General features: G+C 41.9%; 1 protein-coding gene and 1 long non-coding RNA gene across 2 annotated transcripts; one reads left to right on the plus strand and one right to left on the minus strand.

Moving 5' to 3' along the window:
- The first annotated feature begins 123 nt into the window (after window positions 1–123).
- On the plus strand, window positions 124–4,458 carry LOC146661776 (uncharacterized). The gene is made up of 2 exons (XR_014913271.1): window positions 124–184; window positions 4,003–4,458. It is a non-coding gene; the product is annotated as an uncharacterized LOC146661776 (long non-coding RNA).
- Window positions 4,459–4,576: 118 nt separating this feature from the next.
- LOC146661777 (DIS3-like exonuclease 1) lies at window positions 4,577–15,803 on the minus strand. The gene is made up of 9 exons (XM_085418272.1): window positions 15,548–15,803; window positions 13,436–13,528; window positions 13,065–13,353; window positions 10,397–10,632; window positions 9,060–9,214; window positions 8,706–8,884; window positions 8,470–8,615; window positions 7,635–7,806; window positions 4,577–6,068 (listed from the first exon to the last, which is right to left on the minus strand). Exons 1-9 carry the CDS (start codon window positions 15,784–15,786, stop codon window positions 5,751–5,753), a joined length of 1,827 nt encoding a protein of 608 aa, XP_085274398.1. The 5' UTR covers window positions 15,787–15,803; the 3' UTR covers window positions 4,577–5,750.
- Between the last annotated feature and the right edge of the window lie 1,521 nt (window positions 15,804–17,324).

Consider the following 17,324-nt stretch of genomic DNA (forward strand, 5'->3'; position numbering starts at 1 on the left):
AGCTTTTTGAGATCAAATAGAAGAAAATACATAACATTAAACATGTTAACAACACAAAAGCCATATTAAACGCAGACTACTTTAGACCCGGAAGTAGGATTCGTCGCGTCATCACTGAACAACCGGATTGAGCTGAACAGACAGCGGGCCCTGGAAAAGAGGCGCGCACGCCAGCAGCAAATTGGTAAGAATGGCAAAAATGTATCATACAGCTGGGACACAATATAACAGAAATAATTAATGATTCTGCTACAAAACATCCAGCGAAGGTTCATAAGGATCATCTAGCTTCATTGGTGTATTAACTTTATATGAAAATACAAAAAGCAAAACATTGAATGTACAGTATATTGCCAAAAGTGTTTGCTCATCTGCCCCCACACTCATATGAACTCGAGTGACATCCCATTCACGACGTCCGCCTGTGCAGCTATATCAGCTTCAACTCTTCTGGGAGTGTTTATGGGAGTTTATGACCATTTGTAAGGTCAGACACTGATGTTGAAGGCCTGGCTCCAAGTCTCTGCTCTCATTCATCCCAGTGGTGTTCTGGTCAGGACTCCCATGCCAGAGTTCATGTCTTTGTGGACCTTGCTTTGTGCACTGGTGCCCAGTCATGCTGGAACAGGAAGAAGCCATCCCCAAACTGTTCCCTTAAAGTCGGGAGCCAAAATGTCTTTGCATGCTGAAGCATTAAGAGTTCCTTTCACTGGAACGAAGAGACTGAGCCCAACTTCTGAAAAACAACCCCGCACCGAAATCCCCCTGCCACCAAACCTGGAGCTCTGTTGTCCTGGCAACTGCTAAGTTGACTTGTCTATCGGCTTTCCAGATTGAGAACTGTGATCCGTCGCTCCATAGACTGCATCTCTCCTGTTCTAGAGTCCAGTGGCGGCGTGCTTTACACCGCTGTGTCCCATTGCTTTGCGTTGCACTCTGTGATGTAAGGCTTGGACTACAGCTGCTCGGCCATGGAAATGGATTCCACGAAGCTTTCTGTGCACTGTTCTTTAGCTAATCTGGAGACCACGTGAAGTTTGGAGCGATGGACTCCACAGAAAATTAGCAACCTCTGTGCGCCTCAGTATCCACTGACCCCCACTCTGGGATTTTACGTGATCCACCACTTGATGGCTGAGTTGCTGTCGTTCCCAAACACTTCCACTTAGTAGCAGCAGTCTGCATGCCTAGGTGCTTGATTCTATACAGCTGTGGAAGTTACTGGATCACCTGAATTCAATGATTTGGATGATGGGTGGTGAGTGAATACTCCTTACAATATAGTGAAGTGGATCTAGTGTATATATCCACCAGAAACCCTGAAGGTCGAGTGACGAGTTCCCGTATTGCACAGTTCGTCCAAACCACCAGAGATTCCTCACATTAGTGTGGAGTTTGGTAATAAGAGGCAAAGCATGTAGAAAACATTGATTTCTTTACTGCCTGTCTGATGTCAGCTTCAATTAGGCGTAGTATTTTTGTTTTTGCCTTACACTTGTGATCCAAACTGTTTTTACTTCCTCTTTAGTTAAAGCGGAGCCAGCTGTCTGCGATCTATTGTCTACAAATCTTTAACAGTGACATTAAATCGTTCTTCAGGGTCCTCATTTACCGCAGAAATGATGTAATGTGATTTAAATGAGACCCATAGAAAAGAAAATGACCTGTTGATCGGTCTCTATTATGAGCCTTCACCCATAAAAATGTGTTTACAGTTTATAACACTAGATGGTGATATGAGACCGTTTCCATTGTATTACCCGAGCATGATTTACTCATCGACTTTAAACTTTCACATTTTAGTCATTAGTCCTCCTTAAGAGGAGCCAATCCACCCCCCCCCCCCTTTTTTTTTTTCTGTCCAGTATAGAAACTAAACAGCTGACATCGTTCGGGTAGTGTAGCTTCCAGAGATCTGAAGTTAACGTGAACTCTGGAGGGCAGTCAAAAGCTTAATTTTTTATAATGCAACATACTATTATTTACATACATATTATTTTAATAAGCAGTTTCAGGGTTCGTGCTGTTTTAATGAGTGTTCGATGGAAAACGACACTGAAGGAATTTGTACTCTTGAGTCACATGACAGTAAATAATTTCGAGTATGTGTACATAACACAGGCTAATGTTTAAAACTATGATTATTATTTTGCTAGCTATCAAACTATCTGGAGAAATGATTGAAATGCACTGAGTGTGATAGAGTACGGCAGTGCTAGCACAGCAGTTAGTTATGGCATGGTGATTTATGCAGTGTGCTTTAAACTTGGCTAACATTACTTAGCAGTAGCAGTAATATTAGTGACTTCACTCAAGTGAAAGCTTTAATCGTTAGTCCGACACTTAACTAGCCAACTTAAGCCTTAAAGAAAAACTGGTAAAAAGAGGGACTGATGCATGTGGGCACAAAGAAGCCATTTCTTGTGCTGCTGAAGTTCCCTGGCTTTCATTCAAAATGTGTTTATCGTGAGCACCGACACATTAAACCATTTAAAAATTATAAATGGCTTTAAGCTCACATTGATGCCTGTGGGGCTCTATCAGCCACGGAGACGACAGACACATTTTAGTGTTTTAATGAATGAATGTTTCATACTTTAAGGCTGCCTGTTTATTTAAGGGAGATGAACAATACATTATTATTTGACATAATTCTATGACAGGTGATGGACTGAATAAATAGATTTTAGGTCGATGTTTGTGCGTTTTTAAAGTCTTATATGTTGAATTGAACTGAGTGTGTCATCTGTTCAAAGCCTCCCGTCAGTGCTGTTCTCCATGCCTGTCTTACTGTACATGGTGTTATTAGCACAAACACTTTAAAGCTGATCATTTAGGACTGTAACAATAATCCAGAGAGCAATGTAGTCAAACATCTCACAGTTAGTTTTATTGGGAATGAACTTTGACCTGTTAGGCCCCCAGGGCTTTTCTGAGCTTCCTGCTCGAAAATGAAGAGGCCAAAATAAATGGAGTATTTCTCTGCAATTACAAACTCTGTGTAAACAGTCTTGGTATCAAAATAAAGCTAACGCTTGTGAGCTGTCATCAGAGGGGTAAATATTACTGCAGATGTTACTATGTCAAAGTTACTGGGACTCAAACATAGAAAAAAATGATTATTTCCCTCACCTAATTTTTAAAAGTATTTTATAGCTTATATGCTATAAAATATACTTTGGGTCACATTTAACTCCAGAAAATCATAAATCAAAATATGGATGTTACCTGTCCACAGATTCATGGTGATGTAACTGCTCTTTTAACTGTTTGGTGTTTGTAGAAATGGTTTACAGCTGAGATTCAGAGGCTTCTGTGGACACTCATGTCTGCACTTATATTTCTGACCTCGTGTTATAACCGATTAAATGTGATCTCCTCTCTTTTCCCCCATTTTTGGTGGTGTGGGTGCTTAACTAGTTAAAGTACCAAACATCTGTCTCCTGTTGTTGTGTCACGTAGGAAAGAAGCATCAATATCTGATGAGCAGACTTGTTCATTTGTGCAGATTTCTTCTTTTGTGTGGTTGTTTTTTCCAAGTGGAGATGAGCATCTCTAACAAGTTGATTTGTTCACATTTGCACATCTGCATTTTTGAGAGAAATGAGTTTTTTGAGTTTGTGCACTATATGCATATAAGACAACCATTTCCTTTTTCAGTATTTTTGTGTGGTGCATTTTTCTCTGTTTTAACAAAAGAGGAACAAAGAACATTTAAGTCAACCTAAGACGATTTGTTTTAATTTTTACATGGTCTTACTGAGGTGATGCAAAGTGGAACATGCAAACTGTTTTTTTGGTAATGTGCTGGAAAAGCTTGATAATGGACCTTGAAAGTGCTTAAAGTGCTTAAATTTGACCCTGAACAATGAGTTTGAACCCTGCAGTTTACAGTTTCATTTTTCATTATCTCAGCTTTGCCTGTCTTTTATAAATCGTAGTAGACTGAGTGTGTCTGTGTTGACTGAAACCATCACTGTTTCTAATTCTCAACCCTTTCAGGCCCTTCAGCCTCTCAGACTGCTGACATGTTAGGAGACAAACCTCCAGCTGCATCCTCACCAAATGTCATCAAAGGTTCTACTGATGGAGATGAAACTGTAGAAGATCCTGACCTCGAGCCTTCCAACAACACCTCCACGCAACAAACCAGCCCGCTTCCCCCCAAAGACTCTGAGCCCGCTGAGGCTGAGACCGGCCTCAGCCCTGAGCAACAGCTCAGCAACGACTGTGTAGAGGGGGATTAAAGTTCACGTGCAGCAGTTTCTGCTGAAAAGCTTTGGCAGTGAGCAGATTTAAAGGTTTCCCAATGTTCGTGCCTGCTCATTCGAGTAATGTTGTGCATTTCTGGTGGTTTATATCTTGAGCACATGTTCCTACTGTGACGTCAGCTTTGGGTTAGCAAAGACATTTATAATCAATGGAAATAAATGTTTTTCTTATTTTTAAAAGTCCAAATCCTAAACGTATTTACCATGTGTTGGTATCTGTTACAGAAAAATATTTGAACTGATCCACAGTTCCTGCTCTGATGCATCTTCTTTCTCCAGTTTCACTATTGGCAGAATTTTGGTTGCAAACATGTTTCTATAAAAGGCCTCTGTGTGTGTGTAGTATGTGAGCTGTCAACTGACCATCACCCTCTTCCAAGCATTAAGTGCTCGTTCAATTATGAACAGTTCTTTCTTAAGCTACTGCAGGGACATGAAACGCAACACGATGAAGTGGCTCCATCTGCGCTAATGAAAACACCATTTTTAATTACAGGCCACTGCACACATATTGAAATAGTTATGTACAGTTCATATTTCTGTTGGTAGTTCTAGAAAACGATCTTAAAATCCACAAACCAAAAAACGCTTCTGATTATTTACCAGTTCAAACAATAAAAATGTCCTTGGTGTTGGTGTCTTCTATACAGGCTCTTGATATACAAACTATAAGATAAATACATCCTAGTTTTATACATCACTTCCAACACAACCAACCTCAGGTGTATTTCATTACTCTACGGGTTTATTTTAAAGTCTGCTAATGAGTGACATGAAGTTTTATCAGTCCGGTGACCTGTCCAGGGCGTATCCTGCCTCTCACCCTATGACAGCTGGGACAGATTCCAGGACGTGCAGAAGAAAATGGACGAGTGGACGTTTTATCATCTCCAGAACAATACTCGTGCTGGGTTTTGTATGAAGTGGTCACAGGTAGTACAATATGTGTGAACTCACCAAAAATGGTTCTATAACACAAGACATTTAATTTACACAAGACATTGATCCCACCAGTGAGATATTGAGATCACTGGTGCTGAGAGAAAAGCCTTTTGTTACCAGACTTCTTTAACCTGCTGCAGTTGACTAGTTTCCTGCAGGATTGAACCACATTTGCAGTGAGTACTAGGTCTTGTCAAAGTAACTGCTGACACTTCACTGGCATTAACACGTTCCCTATCCTCCTTACAACTAAGTTTAACTTGATGTGATTTTAAAAACTAACTTTTACAAAACGTATCCACTGATTCGGTTTGACTCTGGTTTCTAAAAAGATGGCGGGACATGTTTTTACTTAATATTGTGTTTGCTTTCCTGTGACTTCACACACTCGTGTGGTTTGTCCACACACAATCTGGAGCTACAAGAATGACCTGGATGACTCAGCACGAGTGATCTTCAATGATCACCGTTCTGTTAGCGCACAGCGTGCAGTTCTCACAAGTGTCTGCTTGGAGGTAAAGCTGGGCTACAGCGTTTCTATGCTGTTGTTGCCGGGAGGCGTGAAGCCCTTTCCAGATCCATCAGAGCCAACTCTCTGATTTCTTCCAGAATAGAGTACAGACTGGGAGTTTTGCTCTGACGAAACTCTCTTTCCTCTTTGGAGAGTTTGGGGCGCCGGGCTGTCTTCTCCTGAGCCAGCGCCTCTTCATTCTGACGCACCACCTCTTTGACCAGCTGACTGCGGCCCTGAGGGCTGGGCTGCTGGGACTTGGCACTGTGGTGAGGCTTGTTGCTGATGACCTCGAGGTTTAGACGGTCAGCGTGGCAAGTTGAAGAGTGGACAGAAATACGAACCTGAAGAGAGCAGAGAACGTAAGTCACAGTATTCCTCAGTTCGATCACTACACAGTAATGGCACCTACTGAAAATAGTCTAATGGAATGCTATGCAAAGACAGGCCCACTTAAGGTTTGTGACGTAATATATAACAGCAGTCCTCTCAGCACTGTGCGCAGCGTCACAGCTAAGTAGACAGTGGTGTAGAGTGGAGAAGTTTCCGACTGTGCCACAATTTTGTTCATAAATAGGATAAATTGGATACGTATGTTACACACACGTATCCAATGTAACAAACGTTCATCCATCCGTACACGAACTTTCTTTACTGTGCTTCCTAACATTCACACGACGTGGAGACTGGAGCAGAGGGGGAGAAAAACATTCATTAACACTGTGACCTCGGTCAAGTGTCACAGTGAGGTTGTTGTTTTGTTGATTTGTTTGTTGAATATCATCATCATCTCTTTGTTTGATATGATCATAGCTTGACAGCAGTCAATGCTGTGGTGGACAACTTGTGTTTGGGCTAATGTTTCTTTCTATCTTGTTTTGGCCACATGTGTCATCCATCATCATCCATCAGTAAGCTATGTTGTTAGCATTGCCTTTGCCCTTTGACATTTATGACCCCAGGATAAGTCCATGAAAGAAAGAAAAGATGTTGATAACAGTGGAAGCAGCAGTACTCTGTCACTTTTTCATGTCTTAAAGCCAAAGATGTGAGAATAACACACCGTTACTTCAGTTTCTTTTTGTTAGCTAACCTTAGGGTAATGTTTCCTGCTCTTTTTGCTTAAATCACATGCACTTATTCCTCACAATCATCGTGTGTAACATGCCTGAACTTAATATAACTTGACGCCAGTGATGGGCAGCAACGCATAATTAGATTACTTTTTTCAAGTAACGAGTAAAGTAAGGGATTACTGTTGCAAAAAAGGTAATTAGATTACTGTTACTGTCCCGTAAACACGCTGCTCTACTGTGTTACTAAACCGTGAGTTTGTTTGCAAGAGTGTCTCATGACAATGACATAAGTGCATGCGACGTTTGTGGTAACAAACGTGTGCAGAGCAACAATGGATCATTTATCGAGTGCGAGAGAGAGAGTGCGACCGTGCAGCGTTTAAAGGCGTTTATGTGAAAACAATTACCGCCCACTGTCATTTTTTATCTCCCTTTACAAAAAGGTTTGTGTAGAAACGCCACAAACTGGAAGCATTACATTTCTTGTCTTGGAGGAGAGCCTCCCCCCCCACACTTATGTTTTTGTTTTCATATAATATTTAAAAACAATAAACTGAATAACTTTAAATGATTTATTTTCAGGAATCATTTTCGTCTCATTCATCTTACTGACGTTTTGTTACCTTGAGATTAGCTAACAAAGCAGCAACCACACAACACTTTATCACAACAAGATCATAAAACGTCTCTTAATGTTGGACCACAAAAGATCCAGTAGTCGTATGAACCTGTGATTCATATACACTCATGCATATATATTTGGAATCGTCGCCTTTAGGCGCTGCATTGCTGGAAACCTTCTAAAATGATTGATTAGCGTTTTCTGTGACTTACGGTGATGTGGTCAAACAGTTTGAAGGTGGAGGTGCCACAGCTGGAGGTGGTGGTAATGCGGTCCGGGTATTTTCGCACAGTGCCACCCTGCCAATCACAGCTGCCGTCCTGTCCCGCTACCACCACCAGGCCCTCTTTGTTCTTCAGATACACAGGCCCCCTCACACCATACCTGTGAACAACATGGCTGTGGTCAGAGGCAGCCTTACTTACTCAGTGATATTACTCAACCTGCTTTGCGCCCTGTGATTTTAATCATTACATGGATTCTACAGCCTTCTCAAAATGACCACAGGTTACATTTTAATAAACTGTTAATATTGCATATCCCTGTAACACCACAAGCATGGAGAACACTGATGTTATTAAATTACACTTTCCTTGCAATAAACAAGCAGCAACCTCCAGAGGTTAGCTAAGCTAACGTAGAAGTGCCACAAACACAAGGCTGGCTCCAAAGCACCGTCCCTCCCCACAGACTCAACTTCAGCAATGCAATTAACTTATTTAAAGCCTGGTAGAGAAAAGATTCGGGGTTTTAGCCGATTTTCCCTGCTCACAATAAATGTTTAAGGAATTAGTTTAGTAAATTTATACAATTTAAAACTCATTTTGAGGTTTTTTAAGAGAAAATAAAACTAGCGTGTATACTGTTAAATATACATTGATTAGCGTGCAATTACATCTTCCAACAAATTCATTCATTGTCATAAACTTTGAATTCGTCTATTAAAAATACACGAGTGGTTGGCCGTCTGTGAGCTGCTGTACAGCTCCATTAAACAAAGGAAAAGAAGAAGACTGCAGAACAAAACACAGGACTGAAGGTTCTTACTCTGGGATAAACACCAAGACACCGTTGTCTCGAATGGAGTAGACAACAGCGTCAGCCACACAGCACGGGTCTGTCTGAGGGTCTCGTTCTCTGAAAAACAGACACTGAAACAGTGCTGTGGATCGCATTTGGGCTGCCTGTGCTGCCTGCAAATGAAACACAGACGTCAGCACAGCTTCTGTTAATAGAGTAAGAGGTGAATCATTGAAAAACACAAACAATAAAACACCCCTGACCCTGTTCTTGCTGTTGACATGGTGAGCCATTTCCTCCACTTCTTTGTTACTGGCTGGTGCTTTACCAGATACAACGCCCCTCTGCATGTGCAGGGCTGCGGTAAGAAGGCGGTGCACGACAATGTCTGCGTACCGACGGATGGGTGAGGTAAAGTGTGTGTAGCGATCCAGAGCCAGACCTACGACAACGAAGCAAATATCAGCACGTTAGCCTTCTTTCTAGTTCTCAGTCGAATAATTCTTCACAAACAACAGACGTTGGACAAGTGTGTGCAGACGTGTGATGGATGGACTGACCCACAGTCACACTGAAACTCTAGTGCAGCCAATAAAAGCTGTGCAGCGGTATCGTACCATAATGGTAGTATTGGTCTTGAGGATGAGCACCAGTGGAGAAGTACAGAGCCTGTGACATAGCAGTGGTGGCCATCATTCTGAACAACCTGTTCACCAAGGGGTCCTGTGGGTCCACAGCTCGGTCCAGTGAGGCAGCTAAAGCCTTGTTGGACCTGAAGGAACAGAGCCAGAAACCAGGGATGAGTGAGGCCTCTCATCTCAGCAGTCAGTGACACAAAGCTACTTGCATCACCATGTCTCTTGTCCTGGGACCGGTTCTGCTGTTGGTTTAACCCCCCCCCCCACAATCCTCCAACCGCACATTCATATTTTGTTTTCAAACTCCATTGCAGTTCATTCCACGCCTCAGATCCTCAGACCTTTTGTAAACAGTTAAACAAATAAAAGTTAACTGTAATAGATTACAGGTTGTAATTAAATAAATCACTGCCTCTTTTAAAAAACAGAAAAACAAACCATCTTTAATTATTTGAGTTGTTTGTTTTGTTCCCGTGTGAGAATATTCAACACTGCTCTCTGTGCAAAACGGGTTTAAAAGCATAAACAGCTGTGGGATCCTGTTTGTCCGGGATTTGAACCGGGGAACAAACTGCGGCAGGATCAGCGTTGTGCCGAGGTCGGCATCGCCGACAGCATGTGTTCCCCCTGCGTGGCGAGCGTTCGCTGGGCACGGAGTGTGGATCCAGGTTACGCCGCCTCCATTACAAACAGTCAGACGTGGAAGTAGTGATGTTTTAGTTTTGTAAAAAAGTGAAACCTGAGTGTCGTTACATTACCATTCAGTTTAAGGGTTACAACAGAAAATGAAATATTTATTGTCCTCTCGTGGTATCAGACGGGATTATTTTAACAAACGAAGGACATTTTGCCTGATAATTATATTTATCCTGTAACTTTACTGTGTAAAGAGCTAAAACCTCCAAAGTTTCAGGAGTAGTTAGTCGTTATAAGAAGTGTTTGTGAACTGAAAATCAAGAATGTGGGATCCTGTTTGTCCGTGATTTGGACAGCCCAGCGTGTGCTCCCGACGCAGGGGAAACTAATTCTGTCGGGGAGACCGACCTTGCCACGACAGCTGTTGTGAAGCTGAAGCCAAAGGCAAGATATGCTTCATCATATGTTCTAGTCTTTGGTTTGGAAGCATATTTGGCTTCAACCTCAACCTGAGCTGAAGGAACATGTCTTCTTCTTGTCTGACTGCTCATGTGACACCTGAGTGTGTCCCCGTGTTATCAAACATTTCAGGTTCACACACTTGTGTGTCTGAACATGATGTGCGTTGGACTACAATATGCATTTCCTCAGTTTCTATACTGAACAGTCAAAAACATTACCTGGTGTCAATGGTGAAACCTTTGGCCTTTGCAGTGTCCACCAGCTGGTTGAATAGCTCCTGTTGTGGTGGTGGGTGACACCTTAGAAGGGCCTGGTTGGGGAAAGCTTCCTGGATCTTGCGGGCCACCCAGTGGTTGGCGTAAATCATGCACTCTGCCACGGTCTCATGGACCTCCAGGGGCTGACGAGGGACCAGGGCCGTAATGTTCCTCTCCTCATCCAGCTGGGCACCCACCTGAAAAGGGAAAATGCTTCTAACGTGACTTCAATGAAAAAGAATATGAAAATGCATCAGTGGGCCACATTTTACTACAGTTTACTTTAACTCAGTTGAACATGCACCATTCCACCGGAACAAATGCTGCACGGAGAACCAAATGTGAATGAATCTCAACCTGAAAACAGTCTACTGTCTTTCCTACGTTCAGCTCTCTATCATACCAGTAAGAACACATATCCCTAACAGGCACACAGCTCTGCTCATGGGCACAGAAACTCCACCGATCTGCTGTTCATGCTTTTTGTTTATAGTGGACAGCCAATCAGAGTTTAAGTTAGCTCAAAGGAAATGTGCCTTAAAGAGAGAACAAAACTTTTCTCAGACTAAGGATGAACTGAGGGGACCCAAAGCACTTCAGCAGGAACCAAAAGAAGCCAGAAAGTTTGGATTTGAACACAGTTTTGGCCGTTTTATATAATAGATCAAGATGAAACATCTGTTGTCCTTATCCTTCAGGACAACAGATGTTTCACCAGCGGTCAATAATCCAGCTTTGTCAAGATAAGAACTTGATTTTTGGGTGGCAGCTCAATCATTAAACACACTTTTAGAAATATATTGGTTTTTCCACTATCCCAGAAGCAACCCGAGAGAATCATTTTTACTTCATATCAATATTCTGTGTGCGTACAGCCATAACAGGAATGCAATAACTGAATAATAAATAAATCCAAGACATCCTATTAGAGAGCATCTTATAGAACAACAGGAATTGTCCATATGAGGTTTTAACAGATGGCCGACCAGCCGCTGTAGATAAATGGCTGTGATCTAATGTGAAAACTGTCAGTGGTTTCACAGTGGAGTGCTTGGTTTCTTTATTCCAATATTCTCACTGAAATGACTTTCTGATAAAATGTTTTCTGCTGAGGAACGTGTTCTGCTTAGACGCCTGATTTTAAAAATAACGTCTCTATTAGACCGTACTATAATTTATTATCGATGAAAAGAAATATATGGTATCCATCTGTAATTCTGTAAATAACACAGCAAAAAACCAAACTAAACATAAAGACCTGGAAGACTCCTGCGTCTAAATTCATTCAGTTATTGTACTGAGTCCTGAACATGTTAGAAATATGGTATCTAAGCAGATTCTTACTCTGGATGGCATTACCTTGGCCTCCAGTAACACTGTGAGGAACCTTGGAGTCATGTTTGACCAGGACATGTCCTTCAATGCACATATTAAACAAATATGTAAGACTGCGTTCTTCCATTTGTGCAACATCTCTAAAGTTAGAAATATCCTGTCTCAGAGTGACGCTGAAAAACTAGTTCATGCATTTATTACTTCCAGGCTGGACGACTGTAATTCATTATTATCAGGATGTCCAAAAAACTCGCTGAAAAGCCTTCAGCTGATCCAAAATGCTGCAGCAAGAGTCCTGACAGGGACTAGAAAGAGAGAGCAGATTCCCTTCATTGGCTTCCTGTTAAATCCAGAATTCAAAATCCTGCTCCTCACATACAAGGTCTTAAATAATCAGGCCCCATCTTATCTTAATGACCTTGTAGTACCATATCACCCTATTAGAGCACTTCGCTCTCGCTCTGCAGGCCTACTTGTTGTTCCTAGAGTATTTAAAAGTAGAATGGGAGGCAGAGCCTTCAGTTTTCAGGCCCCTCTTCTGTGGAACCAGCTTCCAGTTTGGATTCAGGAGACAGACACTATCTCTACTTTTAAGATTAGGCTTCAAACTTTCCTTTTTGCTAAAGCATATAGTTAGGGCTGGACCAGGTGACCCTGAATCCTCCCTTAGTTATGCTGCAATAGACCGTGGCAGCTGGGGGATTCTCATGATGACGCCGAACATCATCATCACCTCTTTGTCATCATTATCACTGACTACATGTTTATAGACCAATCTCCATTTAATCATTAGTTATCATTAATCCCTGGCCCTTTTCCACAGGTGTCTTTTGACCTGATTTCCTCCCCTCGGCTGTATGAAGTGTTTCGGGGTGACTGATACTGAATTTTCTAACCATGATGTCATCTGACAAAACGACCAAACACAGAGGTTAAGTCAAACTTTCACTTAGACAGAAGCTTAGAAGGGAGAATCTTCTGCAGCTGAAATGTGCGAGAAAGATAGTGGTTCCAGTTTTTAATGTGCAGAATGGATTTCTCTCCACTGAAGCTATGTGCACGGTTTACTTTGTTTGATTCACTTCAGATTCATTGAATCATTTTGTGTCGTATGTTAGACGTCAGTAGTGACGATGTGTTAGGGTTAGACACTCAGCTATAACATGCTTACGCTTTCAATTAAGAACATGAACCTTAAATGTTTGCAGTCTTTATTTATATAGTCTTACTGTTAAGTACACACATTACCAAAACACACAAAATACTCTATGAAGATACAAGAAACCAATCATACCTCCACTCCTTCCAGCTCCAGCGCTCCTCCTCTGTCCCTCTTTGCCCGAAGATGTCTGGCTACATGTGTGAGCATCTCAAGTGCCTCAGTGAGTTGAGCTAGCTTAGAACCCTTTTCCTGAGGACCCAGGTTGGCCAGTTCCGCTACCTCAACCTGTTCTCCGTTGAGGAGCGCCTGAGCCAGCTCGTAGTGGAGCTGATAGGAGGAGCGGATGAGTGTACGACCATACCAGACCTCTTGGACTTCAAGGGATTCTGCGTCAAGCTCCCAAAGCACGCTCATTGCATACCTGAATTTGAAAGTGTCAGTTACACAACTAGCATGCATTTTAAGCATATGAAAATGAAACGTGTGATGGGAAGTCTACTAACCTGTCAGCACCTCCCAGCAGTGAGCAAAGGTCTGCGCTGAGAATAGCAGGCAGCATGTCGTACCTGCGGTCTGCCAGGTAGTAGGTTGTAGCCCTTAAGAAGTGACATAATAAATATAAAAAGGCAATGAGATCAAAGCAGCAGCTTTATCATCTTCTTTCTAATCAAAAGTGAGACATAATTCGAAAATAAGTACTAAATATTCAGAGTTTGTTCCACCTTTGTCATTTTCATCCTTCTGTTTATTAATAAGTCAGGAAGGATGAAATAAATAAGCAAAATGTTTTTCTTATGATTTAATAAATATTCCCCATTTTCTGAAATAGAATTTAAGGCTTCAAACCACAATCATGAGATTTTAATTTACTTCTTTAAAGTGTGGAGGCGAGCTGGACAGGTGGGTGATCTGCACGCTGCTTTGTGGACAGCTATGAAATGTAAAATGGAATTTTAGAGTAAGTCAGAGAGAAAGCAGAGGACCAAAACTACATTAAAAATCACAACATAAAAAATATATAGTAAGATTTCAGTATTATTTTATAAGTGCACGTTGTTAACAGTCTACACGGAGTTTCTCTCCTCACTCGGCTCTCAATCATCTTCTGTACATGCTGCTGCTGCTGCTGCTGCTGCCTTTAAAAAACGACATGCACTTCATGGACCTTCTTACTAATTTATCTGCAGACTACACTTTATCAGATACATTTTATTAGCACTGGGTTAGACACTTCTGCCTTCTGAACACTCCTTTCTTCACTTCCAAGACTCAACAAGGTGCTGAAAGAATTCCGTAGAGATTTTGGATTATAGCGAGATTACACCGAGATGACAGCAGAATGCATTTGCTGCAGATTTGTCGGCCGTTCAGCTGTGACACAAATTTTTTTGGGCTGCTTCCCTGTCACATGGTGTCATCGCTGCATGTTCCCAGGAAGGAAAATTTGTGGAGATCAAGTGCAAGCATTACTTTTGCAGCCCCGACCTTCACTTCATTTACTGCAGATATTTTAAACTCAGTTTTATTCATTTGTACAATACAGCACAAAATAAATAAATAAATCAGAACATGTGCATATATCTGGACATAAACACAGATGAATATCTTCTTGTTCTATTACTGTGGTTCAACTGTCTTGTATCATCATCCTCTTTATTAATAAGATGCACTGAAAGCCAATTATAGACAAACCATTAACATCAGGTACTCAAGGTCACATGCCATCATGTGACCTCCGGTGTTTTCCTGACACCCGTAACTGTACAAAGGGGATCTGAAAACAAATGATGTGTGACACACTGTTCTTTACTTCTACCACTCAGTAGAATAAAACTAATTTAGTTGGAAGCGGACTCATTTTTCCTTTTTTTGCTGCATGACCTTCTGGTTGAATGTTGTGTACAAGTATGGCTGCCATGTCCCGTAGTAATATATGTTTATGAAGGCCACAGTGAAAATCACTCAGGCTTTCCCACAGCGGAAACATTCCCCTGTCCTGTTAATGGCATCGTACTCAAAATGAGCACAAGTTCTTCGTAACAACATGGACCACTGTGTTCTGTGTGTAGCAGTTCTCTACTGTGAGAACCCCAACCACCTTTTAGCACGACCAGCATTCGTCCATTCGCACACATATTCATACAGCGCGTTAGTCTATACCTTTAAGCATTTTCTCTCACATGCACACTCACACTAACGGATGCATCCAGGGAAATTTGGGGGTTAAGTATTTTGTGCAAGGTGACTTTAACATGAAGCCCGAAGGCACCAGGGATTGAACCAACAACGTGCTGACCATTGGTTCAATTCCTGGTGCCAGTGATACTTTCAAAGCCATCATGGACCCTGTGAAGTCCTTCTACATGTGATTAAATGATAGACATTTAAGGCTTAATGCTTCACATCAGACACGAGCCTTATTTAAGGTGGCCCTCTGTGTTATTTATAATTGCGCTACAAGGCATGCTGCTGATGCAACATTAATTCAGGCAACAACTTTCTTGCCTCTTTGTACTTCTGAAAGTTCCTCTGAACACTTATGCAAGATGCTGTAATTTTCTTTTATCCTTTTATATCCCACCTACTCTACCCAACCACTCCAACCAGTTCCTCACCTTGAACGTGCCTCCAAGTCTGTGAGCGAACCCTCTTTGACAAAGTGAGTGACATCAGCAATGTGAACTCCCAGCTCCAGCCTTCTGTTGGGGAGCTTGTGTACAGACAGCGTGTCGTCTACATCTTCACAGCCGCGTGGATCGATGCTGAACACCAGGCGACTGTCCCTAAGATCCCGCCGCTCTGCCACCTCAGAGGGGTCTACCGTCCACGGCTTCTCCAGAGAGTTGACCGGCATCTCTCTCAGCTGATGGCAGACGGACAGGCACAGCTAAACAGCCGCATAGTCTTTTGAACTTTTCACATTTTGTTATGATTCTATACAAAACATTAATAATAATAATAATAATACATTTTATTAAGCGCCTTTCAAAACACTCAAGGACACTTTACACAAAGACAAAGCAAAACAGTGTTTCACTTTCAGTTGCTCCCTTGTCACAAGGGGTCACCACACCTGATAGCTCAGCATCTTTTGATACGGCAGAGTTTTATACCAGATGCCCTTCCAGGCACAACCCTGATTTGTATCTCCGGTTGCAATCGAACCAGTGACATTTTGCCTGCAAGCCAGTGTGTAAACCACTGATGAAAAAAGGAAAGAATGAACTATTCCACATATTTAATGATTCTTTAATATTTTGTTGATTTGATAATAATAATAATAATAATAATAATGGATTGGATTTATATAGCGCTTTCCAAGGCACCCAAAGCGCTTTACAATGCCACTATTCATTCACTCTCACATTCACACACTGGTGGAGGCAGCTACAGTTGTAGCCACAGCTGCCCTGGGGCAGACTGACAGAAGCGAGGCTGCCATATCGCACCATCGGCCCCTCTGGACAACAATAGCTATATTGCAATCTTTAAAACCTTTGGTTACTATGGTAACTCTCTGATAACCAAGCACTCTCTGATGTGACCAATCACAGAAGCTCTACTGCCACCCCCTTTATAACATAAAAAGTTATGAATGATGTTCCAGTCTATGATAGTGGACTCATCTGTGCTTGTCCTTTGTTACAGCCCATTGCAACCCTTACACTCCTTACAGTGGAAATGCAGTTGTCTTCAGGTGTTGCCTAGGTTTAACTGCCGATTGTCTACACCTGGTGAGGTGTGGCTAAAGGCGTTCCTGAAGTGGTCTAGTCCAATCACCTTCTCCAGGCCAATCAGCATTCATGCTGTGTCCTCGGTTATTCTTCCTTGTACACGCCTCATCTCATCACTCATGCTCCATTCAACCATTCCACCACCAGCTTCCAGGCTCTCGGGGCTCCTGCTCTAATCCTTTTCACAGACGGGGTTCTGTTCCGCTGAGATAGGCCATCTGAGTCTAACGGCAAATCACCTGTTTAAATTCTGTTCATCAGTAAATCAATTTCATTCTTTCAAATAACCTCTCCTTATTAAAATATCTGTACTGTATTTAGTGATGAACAATTGTTAAACTCTGGTGTTTGCTCCCATAATTTCCCTTTTATTTTGACGCTCTCTGCTCTTTCCTCTTTCACCTGATCTCTGACTGCGATTGTTTGGAGGTGAAAACCAAACATCACCTGGGTTTCAGAAAACCAGAGTTACCCTGGTAAGCAACCATTCTCTGTATCTCACTATGGGAGATATAATCTACTTCCAGGTTGTAAGTTCTTTATCCTTAACAAGGTATGGAGCAGGGTAAGCCCACACTAAGGACTGAGTGTGCCAGTGAGGATGCAATAATATCAAAAACGCATAACCTAACAAATGTAATAGATGGTCCTCTGGTGA

This window comes from Rhamphochromis longiceps, linkage group LG9, assembly GCF_057381845.1.
Source record: "Rhamphochromis longiceps isolate RC_006_pf linkage group LG9, R_longiceps_female_GT1.1, whole genome shotgun sequence".
Taxonomy (NCBI): domain Eukaryota; kingdom Metazoa; phylum Chordata; class Actinopteri; order Cichliformes; family Cichlidae; genus Rhamphochromis; species Rhamphochromis longiceps.